Source organism: Callorhinus ursinus, unplaced genomic scaffold (genome assembly GCF_003265705.2).
Source record: "Callorhinus ursinus isolate GAN/ISIS: 27379988/994484 unplaced genomic scaffold, GSC_fseal_2.0 scaffold72, whole genome shotgun sequence".
Lineage (NCBI taxonomy): Eukaryota > Metazoa > Chordata > Mammalia > Carnivora > Otariidae > Callorhinus > Callorhinus ursinus.
This window is the reverse complement of record NW_027397134.1, coordinates 55,379-71,334: the sequence shown is the minus strand read 5'-3', so window position 1 is coordinate 71,334 and position 15,956 is coordinate 55,379. Positions and strand designations below refer to the sequence as shown.

Genomic DNA, 15,956 nt, shown 5'->3' with positions numbered 1-15,956 from the left:
GACTCTGAAAAACAAACTGAGGGTTCTAGAGCGGAGGGGGGTGGGAGCATGTGTTAGCCTGGTGATGGGTATTAAAGTGGACATGTTCTGCATGGAGCACTGGGTGTTATACAAAAAAAAAAATAGGTGTCCAGTGGAAACTAATATAACACTGTATGCTATTTATTTTAATGAAAATTAAAAAATTAAAAATAAAATGGGTACACAGTGTGTGCATCAAGGATTTAATGCAAAACAATGCAATTATAAAAATTAAAGAATTGCTGATTAAAAACAATTTTTTAAAGATTTTATTTATTTGACAGAGAGAGAGCACAAGCAGGGGGAGCAGCAGAGAGAGAGGGAGAAGCAGTCTGTCCGCTGAGCAGGGAGCCTGATGTGGGGCTCAATCCCAGGACCCCAGGATTAAAACCTGAGCTGAAGGCCGACCCTCAATCAAATGAACGACCCAGGCACCCCTAAAAATGTTTTAAGTAGCAGAACCAAAGAATGACAGAAACTTGGAAACAATCAACAAAAAAAACCCTGACACAACAAATACCATTTAAAAAAATGACTCCCCCCCCAAAAAAAATAAAAAATAAAAAATAAATGACTCCCCATACTTAGAAACTTACACATCACTGCAAATCCACTTGTAGGGATCTAGGCCAAGGAGAAGATGGCGGAGGAGCCTAGGTTTGGGTCCAAGGATGGACACAGTGATTACAATTTAGTTGTATTGGCAACAGCAGGGAATTGGTTAAAATATTAAGTGTAAGGGCCTAAGTTTCTGGATCTCCAAGTGCACATATTTCCTAAAGTCACCTGGCAGGTTAATCCAGGGATAGTTGATGGGTGAGGTAAGGTGGGGCAAGAGAGCAGGCAGAACAGCCCACTTCCATCCCACTGAAATTCGGAACACCTGTAAACCTGCCAGATGAACATCAAGGTCGGCCTCGTTTGGGGCAGGATGGAGGCGGTGCCGGAAGGGGCTGGGCCAGCAGCGTTGAAATTGAAATGAGGGTGGGTACTGGACAGGCATCAGTCTTGCTGATTGCAGCAGCGTCGCGCAAGGCAGCTAGGCTAGTCCTACAACCACTTGGTGACCACAGCAGGGCACAGAGCCAGTCCTGGAAAAGGCTAACACTTTCGGAGAGAAAAGGCTTTAGCCCCTCTGACCCCACGGATGTCAGTACTCAGACGCTGTGGGGCTGGAGGAGAGGAGCCCCAGGCCACAGGGAGTGGATACACCGCCCACAGAGGAGCCTAATTCTTGAGGAGGAAGGTGAGTTGTGTCAGCGGAGTCGGGAAGACTCGTTCGGGTTGTAGTAGCTCCAGGGTGTGTGTGCCTGTGTGTGTGGTGGGGCGAGTGTCCAGGGGACACCTGAGCTCCTCACTGTGCCATGAGGATACGTCGTAGGCGAGAATTCTGTGCACACCTGACTCCTACAAGCAAGCACTGTAACCCATGGTGTCCTGTCACTTTGTGTGGGGAAAAGAATCCTAGTCAACAGTTTTTCTTAAATTTTTAGGAATATTTTACCAGGTTCCTGTCTTTTACTACAGGACGCTTCACTGACAACTTCAGAGTTATGAGTCGGTGGTGTGAGCGGAAAACCTGCGTAATCAGTACCTGACGCTTTCTTTAAAGCCCTAGTTTGTAGAAAGTTACCAGGCAACTAGTTACACAAAGATGTCTCATAGAACCGTGCTCTTCCAGGGCTTGTCCCCTTCAAGGTCCTCACCTTCAGGACAGCAATGTCAGGCCGAGCCAGGACCCGAGCCCGAGGCAGAGCCCATGGTCGGGCGCCCTCCCAAGCCGCACCACCTGGAGCCACCGCGCCACTAGTGAGCTCAGTCCTGTTCAGTCTCCTTTATGCAGGATGCTTTGTTTTCCTCTACTGCTTCCCTCTCACGTGTTTTCACATATGCAAATGGACTTCCTTTCAATCTGAATGGATGCAAATGTTTCTGAATATCTTGGCCCTAGCCAGTGACTCCTCTTTGGGAGTGACTTCAAAACGAGCAGCTGACGCCCCACAGATATCTCCACATTCCTGATGTGCTCTCCCACACGTGTCCCACTCACTTCATTGGAAGAAACCCCATTCTTCCAGTTGCTGGGGCCGAAGTCTTTGGATCCATCTTGGACTCCTCTCAAACCTTTCACATAAACAACCAGGAAATACTATTGTCTCCCAGTTAAAAAAAAAAATAAAAAAAACCTGGTATCTGACAGTGTCTCACCCCCTCTGTTACCACTCTCTGGTCCAAACCGCGAGCATCCCTTGCTGGATACGGCAAATGGCCTCCTAACTGGTCTTCTTGCTTTTGTCTTGGTCTTTCCCTCATGTTTCCCAGCACAGAGCCCGGTAAACCCGCCAATGCATCTCCTCCGCCCAACGCCTTCCCCTCTACGGGTTCCTGTTTTCTTAGAGGCACATTGTTCAAAATGGCTTCCCTCCCACCACCTCTCGGAGTTCTCTTCTCTTTCCCCTTGCTCCAGCCACAGTGGCTACTTTGTCCTGCCTTGGACGTTTCTGCCTTAGAAATTTTGCTCTTTTTTTCCTCTACCTGCGGCTTGTGTAACCTTGTAACTCTTTCAAAGTCTTTGATTCAGTCTCAACTTGCTGAGGCTCTGCTTCATCCTCCATTAACTTAACCAGCCCCCTTCACACCCCACCTTCCCAATAACAACCAATTTTCTGTACTTCTGTTTTTCATTTCCCTGGCAATTAACATGTGAAAGCTATGTAAGTCATTTTTTTATACTACTGGCATGGGAGCCTTCACAAGGGAATATGCTTTATGCCCTGATAGTGCCTGGCACATGGCAGGCAAGTAATTTTTGGGTGATGAATAAATACCTTAACACCACTCTTTATGACTATTCCCCAAAACATGCAGACCCAGCAAACTGGCCAAACTCCACCTAGCTCCCAGCCACTGCAAGTGAAAAGCCAAGTGGCTCAGCCTGCACAACGAAGACCAAGAAGGGCACCGCGGCCTCCAGGTAAAAAAAGAGAGGGATATGGTGAGGGGCAGGGGATGTTTAATCCGTGAGGGTGCACCACAGTGATAACATTCCAGGCAGAGAACCTCAGGATCCCCATAGGGTTCGGCAGGATGGGAAGAGCATACAGCCCGCGACTATTTTTCTTTTCTGCATCAAACTACTCGGTCAGCATTTTATTCCCCCTGTATTTTAAGGCTTATGGAAAAGAAATGGAGGTTGATGACAGTCAGTCTAGCCAATTGTTTGATATAGTTGCTTTTCAGATTTAGACACTGTGTTTGTATATAATAACTCCAAGTTCACTAGCAATTCTAGGAACATGAGTGGGTTTGTGAATCACTGCACTGGGAGGTTGAGCAGCTCCTTGAGCACCCCAGCATTCCCCTGCATTGTATTATCCTCATAGGTGGAAGGCTATCATTTTGCAGGTGAGCACAAAGGCTCCTGTATTAGCCAAGGATTTGGCTAATACAATTACACCTCAGATCTGATTCTCTGATTTGCTCCTACTTATATAATCTTTAAGAGCATAAACGAGCGGAGGGGGAGAAGGAGAGCGAATCTTAAGCAGGCTCCATGCTGAGCATGGAGGCTGATACGGGGATCGATTTCACAACGAGGAGATCCTGACCTGAGCCAAAATCAAGAATCAAACACTCAACAGACTGAGCCACCCAGGTGCCCCATTCAGTTTTAAATTGTTATTAATTATGGTGAGAATAGATAACATGAGATCTTTTACATAGTTACATACATACATACATACCTTTAACATAGTTCTAAGTGTACAATACAATACTGTTAAGTATAGGCACAATGTTGAATAGCAGATCTCTAGAACTTACCTTTCATAATGGAGACTTTACACCTGTTGATTAGCAACTCCCCATCCCTCCTTCAGCCCACCCCTGAGCACCACCATTCTACTCTCTGCTTCTAGGAGTTTGACTGTTTTAGATGTCTCCTATCAGCGGAATTATGCATTATTTGTCCTTCTAGGATTGGCTTATTTCACTTAGCATGATGTCCGCAAAGTCATGTTGTTGCATATTGCAGGATTTCCCTCTTTTTTTTTTTTTTTAAAGGCTGAATAATATTCTATTGTGTGGATATACCACATTAACTTGACCCATTCATTCATTGGTGGGCATTTAGGTTGTTTATAGGGCTTGGCTATTTTTAATACTGCTTCAGTGAACATGGGAGTGCTAATACCTCTTCGAGATTCTGCTTTCAATTCTTCTGAAAGACTCCCCCGGAAGTGGGATTGCTGGATTATACGGTGGTTCTACTTTTAAGTGTTTTGAGGAATCTCCATACTGTCTTCCATAGCAGCTGTGCCATTTTTGCCTTCTCAAAGGGTTTAAATTTCTCCACATCTTCATCAGCACTTGCTGTCTTTTTGTTTTGTTTTGGATTTTTTTTTTCATATATATAACAACCATACTTACTGACCGGAAGTGATAACTCATTGTGGTTTTGATTTGCAATTTCCTGATTTCCTGATGACTTTGAACATCGTTTCATATACCTGTTGGCCATTTAGGTCTTTGAGAAAGGATCTGAGTGGACATTTCCCCAATTTTATATATATTTTTAATTTAATTTCATTATGTTATGTTAGTTACCATACCATACATCATTAAGTTTTGATGTAGTGTTCCATGATTCATCATTTTTGTATAGTGGGAGGGGAGACGAACCATGAGAGACTATGGACTCTGAGAAACAAACTAAGGGTTTTAGAGGGGAGGGGGGTGGGGGGATGGGTTAGCCTGGTGATGGGTATTAAGGAGGGCATGTATTGCATGGAGAACTGGATGTTACCCTTTCTCAATTTTAAAAAAAATGGGATATTAGGTTTTTTTCACTCTTGAGTTGCAGGAGTTCCTTATGTATTTTGGAAATTAACCCCTTATGAGATAATCTGGCTTGCAAATATCTTCTCCCATTCCATAAGTGCCTTTCATTCTGTTGACTGATTCATCTGTTGTACAGAAAGTTTGTAGTTTGAATTCCCACTTGTCCATTTTTGCTTCTGTTGTCTCTGCTTTTGGTGTCTTATGTTGTAGATATTTTTATAATAAACTGATACAAAATCCAGACTCCATGAAATGAATTTATAAAGGTGAATACACAGTAGTAAAATACCTATTTTTATCATCTATATCCTGTCTGAAGAGTTATGATTCATGCTTCACGTAAAATACATTATATGTAGCAAGTACTAATGAATAATGACAACTGTTTTCTTTCACTGAAATTTGAATGTGGTAAGTTTGATTGCTGGATGTGTCTGGAATTAGTTGAATTTGATAAAAAGCATTTTTAAAATTTATGTAAAATTAGTTTTTCTATCATAGAAATTCAGACTTTGGTATCTTATAAGATCTTCATAAACTAGGAATGATAGCTTCCAGAAGTAACATTTTGAAGAGAACCAGTTTTTGCCACCCAGAGCATGGACTGTATTAGCCATTTTCAGGGGTATAGGGTTTATGGATAATACAAGTTTCTTTCACAGTATTTGAAAGACTGCTTTGCACTGTCCTCCAAATATCGACCTATCAAATATTTAAACCCGTATGCATATTACAATGTGATTAAAAATCGAGCTTTTCCCAGTTGCTGTTAATAAAAAGAATAGATCAGTTCCGTATCAAGAGCATTTCATAGATTTTTTTTTTTTTTTTAACAGCCTGTTCAGTCAGCATTTTCTGATGCCTACGAGAGGGCAGTGTGGTGCCAGGTGATTGGCCTATAAAGCCAGTAGAGAAGGGACAAGGTTTCTGCTTTGAAGCTTGCACCCTGGACAAGTGCCTGATAAGAGCAAATGCCAGAGCACTGATGAATGTGGGGGCTCGGCCAGCCACTGCTGTGGAGTGGGGTCTTGTTGGGAGAGGCTTCTGGGTCACAGTCCCCCTTCCTGGTGACCCATGACTGAAATACTGTTGTTTGGATCCTGTGACCATCCTCTTTCCTACCTCCAGTGACCTTGACTTAGTTTTCCTTAATAGCTGGGGTTTAATATTGTCCTTTCCGTTTTATTTTTCCCCCTTTTTTATCCGATAAAACTCATGGCTTTCACACTTGTTTCCATGTAGAGGAAGCTCAGCTGGTGGCTACACTGCAGGCAACGTCGGTGAAGGAGAGAAACCGTTTTGGGGGCATTTTTCGAGACCATGTGGTGGATACCCGACAGTACTTGGACCATGTGAGAGAGTCCACGGCAGGTGTGCTGGCCATGAACGACCCAGTGTTAGGGAATTGTTCTTGTTAAACGTGTGCTGAGGTGCTGGTGCGTGTGTGTGTTTATGTTAGTCACCATACAATACATCATTAGTTTTTGATGTGATCCACAATCCATTGTTTTCATATAACACCCAGTGCTCCGTGCAGTACGTGCCCTCCTTAATACCCATCACCGGCTATCCCATCCCCCCCCCACTCCCCTCCCCTCTAAAACCCTGTTTCTCAGAGTCCATAGTCTCTCATGGTTCATCTCTCCCTCTGATTCCCCCCCTTCATTTTTCCCTTCCTTCTCCTAATGTCCTCCATGCTGTTCCTTAACGTTCCACAAATAAGTGAAACCATATGATAATTGACTTTCTCTGCTTGACTTATTTCACTTAGCATCATCTCCTCCAGTCCCATCCATGTTGATGTAAAAGTTGGGTATTCATCCTTTCTGATGGCTGAGTCATAGTCCATTGTATATATGGACCACATCTTCTTTATCCATTCGTCTGTTGAAGGGCATCTCGGCTCTTTCCACAGTTTGGCTATTGTGGACATTGCTGCTATGAACATTGGGGTGCATAGGGCCCTTCTTTTCACTACATCTGTGTCTTTGGGGTAAATATCCAGGAGTGCAATTACTGGGTCATTGGGTAACTCTATTTTTAATTTTTTGTGGCACCTCCACACTGTTTTCCAAAGTGGCTGTACCAACTTGCATTCCCACCAACAGTGTGAGAGGGTTCCCCTTTCTCCACAACCTCTCCAACATTTATTTCTTTCCCTGTCCATTTTTGCCATTCTAACTGGTATCTCAATGTGGTTTTGATTTGAATTTCCCTGATGGCGAATGATGATGAACATTTTTTCATGTGTCTGTTAGCCATTTGTATGTCGTCTTCAGAGAAGTGTCTTTTCATGTCTTCTGCCCATTTTTTGACGTGATTGTCTTTTGGGTGTTGAGTTTGAGAAGTTCTTTATAGATCTTGGATACCAGCCCTTTATCTGTAGTGTCATTTGCAAATGTCTTCTCCCATTCTGTGGGTTGCCTCTTTGTTTTGTTGACTGTTTCCTTTGCTGTGCTGAAGCTTTTTATCTTGATGAAGTCCCAAAAGTTCATTTTTGCTTTTGTTTCACTAGCTTTTGGAGATGTATCTTGAAAGAAGTTGCTGTGGCCGATGTCCAAGAGGTTACTGCCTATGTTCTCCTCTAGGATTTTGATGGATTTCTGTCTTACATTGAGGTCTTTCATCCATTTTGCGTTTATCTTTGTGTATGGTGTAGGAAAATGATCGAGTTTCATTCTTCATGTGGCTGTTCAATTTTCCCAGCACCATTTATTGAAGAGACTGTCTTTTTTCCATTGCATATTTTTTCCTGCTTTGTCGAAGATTATTTGACCATAGAGCTGAGGGTCCATATCTGGGCTCTCTATTCTGTTCCATTGGTCTATGTGTCTGTTTTTGTGCCAATACCATGCTGTCTTGGTGATCACTGCTTTGTAATAGAGCTTAAAATTGGGCAACGTGATGCCCCCAGCTTTGTTTTTCTTTTTCATCATTCCCTTGACGATTTGGGGTCTTTTCTGATTCCATACAAATTTTAGGACTGTTTGTTCTAGCACTTTGAAAAATGTCATTGGAATTTTGATCGGGATGGCATTGAAGTTATAGATTGCTCTGGGTAGCACAGACATTTTAACAATGTTTATTCTTCCGACCCATGAGCATGGAATATTTTTCCATCTTTTTGTGTCTTCTTCAATTTCTTTCATGAGTGTTCTATAGTTCCTAGAGTATAGATCCTCTACCTCTTTGGTTAGGTTTATTCCGAGGTAGCTTATGGTTTTTGGTGCTACTGTAAATGGAATCAATTCTCTAATTTCTCTTTCTACAGTTGCGTTGTTAGTGTATAAGAAAGCAACTGACTTCTGTGCGTTGATTTTTTTGTATCCTGCCACATTACAGAATTGCTGTATGAGTTCCAGTAACTTGGGGGCGGAGTCTTTCGGGTTTTCCACATAAAGTATCACGTCATCTGCGAAAAGAGAGTTTGACTTCTTTGGCAATTTGAATACATTTTATTTCTTTTTGTTGTCTGTTTGCTGTTGCTAGGCCTTCTAGTACTATGTTGAACAATAGTGGCGAGAGTGGGCATCCTTGACGTGTTCCTGATCTTAAGGGAAAGGCTCTCAGCTTTTCCCCATTAAGGATGATATTTGCTGTGGGTTTTTCATAGATGGATTTTATGAACTTGAGGAATGTTCCCTCTATCCCTATACTCTGAAGAGTTTTAATCAGGAAAGGATGCGGTATTTTGTCAAATACTTTTCCTGCATCAATTGAGAGGACCATATGGTTCTTCTCTCTCCTCTTTATTAATGTGTTCTATCACATTGATTTGCGAATTCTGAACCACCCTTGCATCCCAGGGATAAATCGAGCTTTTCCCAGTTGCTGTTAATGTATTTTAATGTATTGTTGGATCCTATTAGCTAGGATTTCGTTGAGGATTTTGGAATCCATATTCATCTGGGATATCAGTGTGAAATTCTCCTTTTTGATCAGATCTTTGCCTGGTTTGGGGATTAAGGTAATGCTGGCCTCATAGAATGAGTCTGGAAGCTTTCCTTCTGTTTCTATTTTTTGAAACGGCTTCAGTGTAATAGGTATTATTCCTTCTTTGAATGTTTGGTAGAATTCTCCAGGGAATCCATCAGGCCCTGGACTCTTGTTTTGTGGGAGGTTTTTGATCACTGCTTCAATCTTCTTACTGGTTATTGGCCTAATCAGGTTGTCAATTTCTTCCTGTTTCAGTCTTGGCAGTTTATAGGTTTCCAGGAAGGCATCCAGTTCATCCAGATTGCTCAGTTTATTGGCATATAGTTGTTGATGATAATTTCTAATAATTGTTTTTATTTCCTTGGCTTAGTCGCGATCTCTCCCCTTTCATTCATAATTTTATTAATTTGGGTCCTTTCTCTTTTCTTTTGGATAAGTCTGGCCAGGGGTTAATCAATCTTATTAATTCTTTCAAAGAACCAGCTTCTAGGTTTGTTGATTTGATCTACTGTGTTTCTGGTTTCTAATTCATTGGTCTGCTTAATCTTAATTATTTCTCTCCTAATGCATGGCTTAGGCATTGTTTGTTGCTTTTTCTCTAGTTCTTTAAGGTGTAGAGTTAATTGGTGAATTCAGGATTTTTTTTTTTTTTTTTTTTGGAGTGAGACTTGGATGGCTACGTATTTTCCCCCTTAGAACCGCTTTTGCAGTATCCCATAGGTTTTGGACCGATGTCTTTTTGTTCTCACTGGTTTCCATGAATTGTTTAAGTTCTTCTTTGATTTCCTGGTTGACCCAAACATTCTTGAGCAGAGTGGTCTTTAGCTTCGAAGTGTTTGAATTTCTGCCAAATTTTTTCTTGTGATTGAGTTCCAGTTTTAAAGCATTATGGTCTGAGAATATGAGGGAATAATCTCAAACTTCTGGTACCGGTTGAGACCTGATTCATGGCCCAGTATGTGGTCTATTCTGGAGAAAGGTCCATGTGCGCTTGGGAAGAATGAGTATTCTGTTGGTTTAGGGTGGAATGTTCTGTATATATCTATGAGGTCCATCTGGTCCAGTGTATCATTCAAGGCTCTTGTTTCTTTGTTGATTTTCTACTTAGATGATCTGTCTGTTGCTGAGAGTGGAGTATTGAGGTCTTCTACAATTAATGTATTGTTATCAATATGACTATTTTGATTAACAGTTGGCTTATGTAGATGGCTGCTCCCTTGCTGGGGGCATAGGTATTTACAATTGTTAGATCTTCTTGTTGGATAGACCCTTAAAGAATGATATAGTGTCCTTCTATGTCTCTAACTACAGTCTTCAGTTTAACATCTAATTTGTCCGATAAAAGAATTGCTACCCCAGCTTTCTTTTGAGGTCCGCTGGCATGGAAGATGGATCTCCATCCCTTCACTTTCAGTCTGGTTGTATCTTTAGGTTCAAAATGAGTCTCTTGTAGGCAGCATATGGATGGGTCCTGTCTTTTTATCCCATCTGCAACCCTGTGCCGTTTTATGGGAGCATTTAGGCTGTTCACGTTGAGAGTGATTATTGAAAGATATGAATTGTCGTGTTGCCTGTGAAGACCTTGTTTTTATAGATTGCCCCTGTAAATTTCTGTTGTATATCACTCTTGGGGTCTTTCTCCGTTTATAGAACCCCCCCTTAATATTTCTTGCAGGGCCAGCATAGTGGTCACATATTCTTTCAGTTTCTGCCAGTCTTGGAAGCTCCTCATCTCTGCATCCATTCTAAATGACAGCCTTGCCGGATAAAGTATTCTTGGCTGCATGTTCTTCTCGTTTAGTACCCTGAATATGGCTTGCCAGGTCTCTGTGGATAGGTCTGACGTTATTCTGATGTTCCTCCCTCTGTACGTAAGAAACCTCTTCCCCCTAGCTGCTCTCAGAATGGCTTCCTTGGTTCTAAGATTTGCGAATTTTACTCTTATAGGCTGGGGGGTTGGTCTGTTCTCCTTGACCTTGGGAGGGGTCCTCTCTGCCTCTAGGACACGAATGCTTGTTTCATTTCCCAGATTAGGGAAGTTCTCAGCTACGATTTGCTCAAATAGATCTTCTAGTCCTCTCTCTACTCCCTCCGGGATTCCAATTATTCTGACATTGGAACGCTTCATGGTGTCACTTACTTATCTGATCCTATTTTCATGGTTCTGAGTTGTTTTTCCTCTTTTTCCTTTTTATCTATTAAATTGTCTTCCAGGTCTCTAATTCGTTCTTCTGCCTCATTTACCCTAGCTGTTAGATTATCTAGATTAGATTGGATCTCATTGATAGCATTTTTAAGTTCTGCCAGTTCAGCTTTCATTTCTGCCCTTAGAGACTCTATGTTGCCATTAATTGATTTCTCCATTCTAGCCATTGTCTTCACAACTGCTAGCCTGAATTCCACCTCGGACATCTTGGTTATATCTGCATCCGTTTGTAAATCTGCAGCATAAGTCATAATCTCTGAGTCTTTCCTGTTTTGGGGGTTCTTCCTCCTAGTCATTCTGTTGATGGGTAGTTGAGGGAATGTATGGAGTATTGACCACAACCCAAGCAAGATGCACCTGTTTTCTAGGGACCTTAGGGTTGCTGGCCTCTTGTTCTCCCAGCCTATCTTCTGGGGGAGGGGCCTGCCACACTGTTACTCAGGCAACCCGGTTTGGGCAGTTGCCCTGCCTCCCTCTGGTGGGGGATGGGCTCAGTGGGAACCGGTTTTTTGGGGCTTTTGTTCTCTGGCGGCTTTCCATGTCTCTTCCGAGAGTCAGAGCAGAAGAGACCGTTTCCAACCCTCTGCCTCAGAGCAGAGAGATCGCAGTCTGTTCTTCAGTGAGCTCTCCAGGCCACACTATCTCTGTTTTTGTCTGTGCTGCTAAAAACTGCAGCGTCCTGGGTTGTGCGCCCCTCAGCAGTGCTCCCAGTCCTTCCTCCAGGTCGGGGCACATCCCTGCCCTTTGTGCTTCTAAAACCACCAGCCGCTCCCAGGTCGCACGCACGACACTGCCGCTCCGGGTTTCCATCCCGGGGGCTGCCCTAAAGTCCCTTCTCCACTGCTACTGGTCTGTGAGTTTGTGCCCCGTCTCCAGCACGCAAGGCTGTCACTCACCGGCGGTGTAGGATCCCCATGACCAGGCTCCCTCCTGCTGCCATTTATCATCTGATATCTGCCCGCGGAATCACAGCTCCCTGCTTTGTACCTCAAAGCCAACCGTCTGCAATGTTCTCTGTGTAGAGATCCAGATCTTACATCTCAGGCTGTTTCATGGGTGCTCAGAGTGGTCTGGTAGATATCTAGCTCAATTCCGGGGACCAGTTGGAATAGGGTCCCCTACTCCTCTGCCATCTTTTCCCCTCCTCAATCTGGTTTGTGTTTAAGAGTGGGTCTGAGGCTTCATCCCATCGCTGTGAGGGGAGGTACCCTCCTATCTGTTCTGGTTGTTGTGATAGTGCCCACTTCTGCAGAAACAAAGACCTATTTCAGAGTCCAGATGGACTCTTCATTTTTCTCTTTTCCATTTAGAGCTACTAAGATAGAATGACCCAGCTCTTTGGACCCACTGAGATTTTTTTTTTTTTAAACTAAACATTATTACAGTGTTTACATTATTACATTATGGCTCCCCGCTCACCCTCCTCCCCCCGCCCTTAGAAGCCTTGCATTAGAGATTTTGCTTTTGATCTTGCTATTGTTAAACATTTTAATCTTCTATTTTAACTCTAAAAGTAATGCTTACATAGGACCCATCTAAATGGATGGTACGCATTCTGGACACCAGGTGTATATAAATGTTTATGTGTTTGGTGGTTAATGTCCTGGTTTGGCCTAACTTTGGCTCTCAGTATCAGGTTGTCCACGTTGTTTTGGGTGCGGTTGTTCAGCTGGTTTCATTATTGACATGTGACTCCATTTTTGCAGGCACGCAGGGTAGACCCGTAAAGCTATTCACAAACCATTTCCGAGTGACATCTCGCCCCCAGCAGGTCACATATAAGTACAACATTGACTACATGCCAGACATTGAGGATGGAAAAGTTCGTACAGAACTGCTTTTGCAGCATAAAGCGTTAATTGGAAAGTGTCATATATTTGATGGAAGCTCTTTATTATTACCTCAGAAACTACTATCACCAGTTAAGTACTGTTATTGGACATTTTCTTTTTCTTTTTTTAAAGATTTTATTTGAGGGGGGTGAGAGAGAGAGCAGGCGTGCAGCACAGAGGGAGAGGAAGAAGCAGACTCCCTGCTGAGCAGGGAACCCACTGTGGGGCTAGATCCCAGGACCCTGGGACCATGACCTGAGCTGAAGGCAGTCGCTTAACCAACTGAGCCACACAGGCAGGACACTTTGACATTTGTTCTTTCTCTCTCTCATATTTTCACCGTAGTAGAGCAAATACACATTTTTGCACGATGGTTTGAGGAGACTACCTGAAGATCTCTTGCCTGTAGGCCTTGTAACAAAACCCATATGCCATGTGTGGTTATCACTGATGTTCCTTCATGCCTCATTTCAGTGGTTACAATGAATTTGAGAGCAATATATACATGTAATTTTTTTTTACCTTTTCAATGGCAAATATGGCTCAAATGCTGGAGTATTGAATAATTTAGTCTTTATCTCTTGCTCTCTCTAAAACTTCAGCAAAAAAAATTTTTAGAAGAACTTAATATTTTCTTCAGTAAACTTCTATATTTACCAAATGAATAATTTACAGGAGCTTGTTTAAAAAAGGCTGTAAATATTTAATTCTGACTCCTCACTTCGGTCTCATAAATCCAATTTTCTCCCTGCATGTGGCTCTAGGGGCAAGATGACCCCTGCCGTGCTCATGTGTTGGATCCCCAAGTGACCTACTGACTTGTGGTCCAGTAATGAGCTTACTATCCTTGGAAGGACTGCTAGACCTTTTTGGTTTTTTTCTTTATCTCAGAAAATGGAATTGGTCAGCCTGTTGAAAAAACAGGTTGTGAAGGTGACCATTGAATTCACCAGTGAACTCACGCCCACCTCGCCGGACTGTTTACGCTATTACAACATTCTTTTTAGAAGGTGTGTCCATAAGATTTCGTTTCCTTGAGATTTGGTTGTATGTTAGTGTGTCAGTGGCATTGAACATAGATGTTTGCTCCTAGAATTTTGTTCTTGACACCTCCTCATTCTGGGAAAGCAAAGGATCTTGGGAGATGAAATGGCACTTGAACCTCACCTAGACATGTTTAAGTTCTGTGGCGTGTCCCCAGTGTTGTTCTCCCTGCCTACCCCCACATCCCACGCCTGGCTCCTGTCTAGAAGGAGGAATAGACATCAACTATGCGTATCTATGCATATTTCTCCCTGGAGCAAATTCACTTGTTTTCTACGTTCACAGCGATGGACAGATACTCAAAATTAAAATTGGAGGCACATAGTCTGCAGAAGCTGTTTTGGTTCATTTCTAGGAATGGAGGACATGCTAATGGCCTTTCCATGACAGTTTGGTGTATATTATGGAAAGTAGGGAAAAACAGAGGTTAAATGAACCTTAATATCTACCTCACAATGTAATTTACTTGTACCAGGCACTTCCCTTTAATTATTTGAAAGAGAAAGTCACTGGCATATAATTTTCCCCCTAATGTATCCTCATGTGTGTTACTGAATGCTTAATAATATTTATGGTACTTTCAACAAAATCTATTTTTCCAATTTCTAGAATTTTGAAGATGATGGAATTGGAGCAAGTTGGTCGCAACTATTATAACAAGCGTGAGGCCACTGAGTTCAGCGATCATAAGTTGGTATAAAGTAGGAAGTTTCACATAATGTTTATAATTTATACACCTATATCCTATAGATTCTCACAGGTATACATACATACTAATATATATGTATGTATGTGTACAAATGTGTGTGATCCTGTGGGTGGTAATAAAAAAGGTTTAACAAAGATGATATAACTAGCACATCAGGTAAGTATCTATTGGAAAGGGTGTTCAAAAGAGCATTTCTTACTTGACTTCTAAGCACCAGTTTTAGACCCTGACTCTCAGCCCTGTGATACTTCTTTGTTCAGAGCTTGGAGTTTGGTACTCACTTCTAATGTGTTCTATTTGCAGCCTGGTAATCTGGCCTGGATATGTTACTTCTATTCTTGAGTATGAAACCAGCATTACCCTGTGTGCTGATGTGAACCATAAACTGGTCCGAATGCAAACGGCTTATGATTTAATATCGGCTCTTTGTGATGGCTTCCCCGCAAAGCAAGATCTTCAGGAGCAAGTTTCTAAACAATTAGTCGGATCAATTGTTTCTACAGTGTAAGTCTTCTTTTTTAAAACAAAACAAAACAAAACAAAAACCTATCCCATCACTTTGATATCTTCTCCCCACCCCCCACCCCCCAATAAGAGGTGTAGACTTCAAATCACTCAGTGTTAAAGTTCAGAAGCAGACCTAGCATGGCATAGGCCAGGACCAGTCCATGCTTTTCTCATCTGGTCCTATAGCATGAGAGGGGAATACAGTTGGGTTGTAGACCTCACTGGTTTTGAATTCCTAATGCTGATCCAGTCATCTGCTCTGAACCCTCTCTTGCAGTAACAGAATATGTTCCTTCCAAATTTCTTTCGCTTTGTGTCTATTTTTTTAAAAATCAGGGCTTAATTATACTCCATGAGCAAATTTCCCCTTGAAGTTTTCTATTGTTACTCTCCCTTTAGACTAGATATTTTAAGTTGAGAAGAGTGTGGATTTAAAGTTGGTTAGCCAACATCATAAGAGTAAAGTTGAGGACTCCTGCTTCCCAATTTCAAAACTTATTATAAAGCTCTAGTAATCAAAACAGTGGCATGAGGACAGACATAAAAATTGATGGAATAGACCTGAGAATCGCAGAGTTAACCCTCACATTTATAGTCAGTTGATTTTCAACAAGAGTGTCAAGGCAGTTTAATTAGGGAGGGAATACTCTTTTCAGCAAATGTTGCTGGGACCACTGGATATCCACCTGGCCCTTCCTGACACAATATACAAAATTAACTCCAATTTAACTCCAAAATTAACTAGAAATAGACCTAAAGGTGTAAGAGTTAAAAGTATAAAATTCTTAGAAGAAACTATAGGAGTAAATCTTCTCGACTTTGGGTGAGGCAAAATCTTGTAAGACACCAACAGAGAAGGGAT

At 42.2% G+C, this 15,956-nt stretch overlaps 1 protein-coding gene across 1 annotated transcript in view; it reads left to right on the top strand.

The window, feature by feature from the left end:
* PIWIL3 (piwi like RNA-mediated gene silencing 3) overlaps positions 1-15,956 on the top strand; it is a 56,765-nt gene that overhangs the window by 25,001 nt on the left and 15,808 nt on the right. The window contains exons 2-6 of the mRNA XM_073886873.1: positions 6,103-6,231; positions 12,709-12,923; positions 13,726-13,844; positions 14,488-14,568; positions 14,891-15,091. Of these exons, the coding sequence (XP_073742974.1) occupies positions 6,103-6,231; positions 12,709-12,923; positions 13,726-13,844; positions 14,488-14,568; positions 14,891-15,091 (745 nt within the window). The remainder of the gene's footprint in view (positions 1-6,102; positions 6,232-12,708; positions 12,924-13,725; positions 13,845-14,487; positions 14,569-14,890; positions 15,092-15,956) is intronic.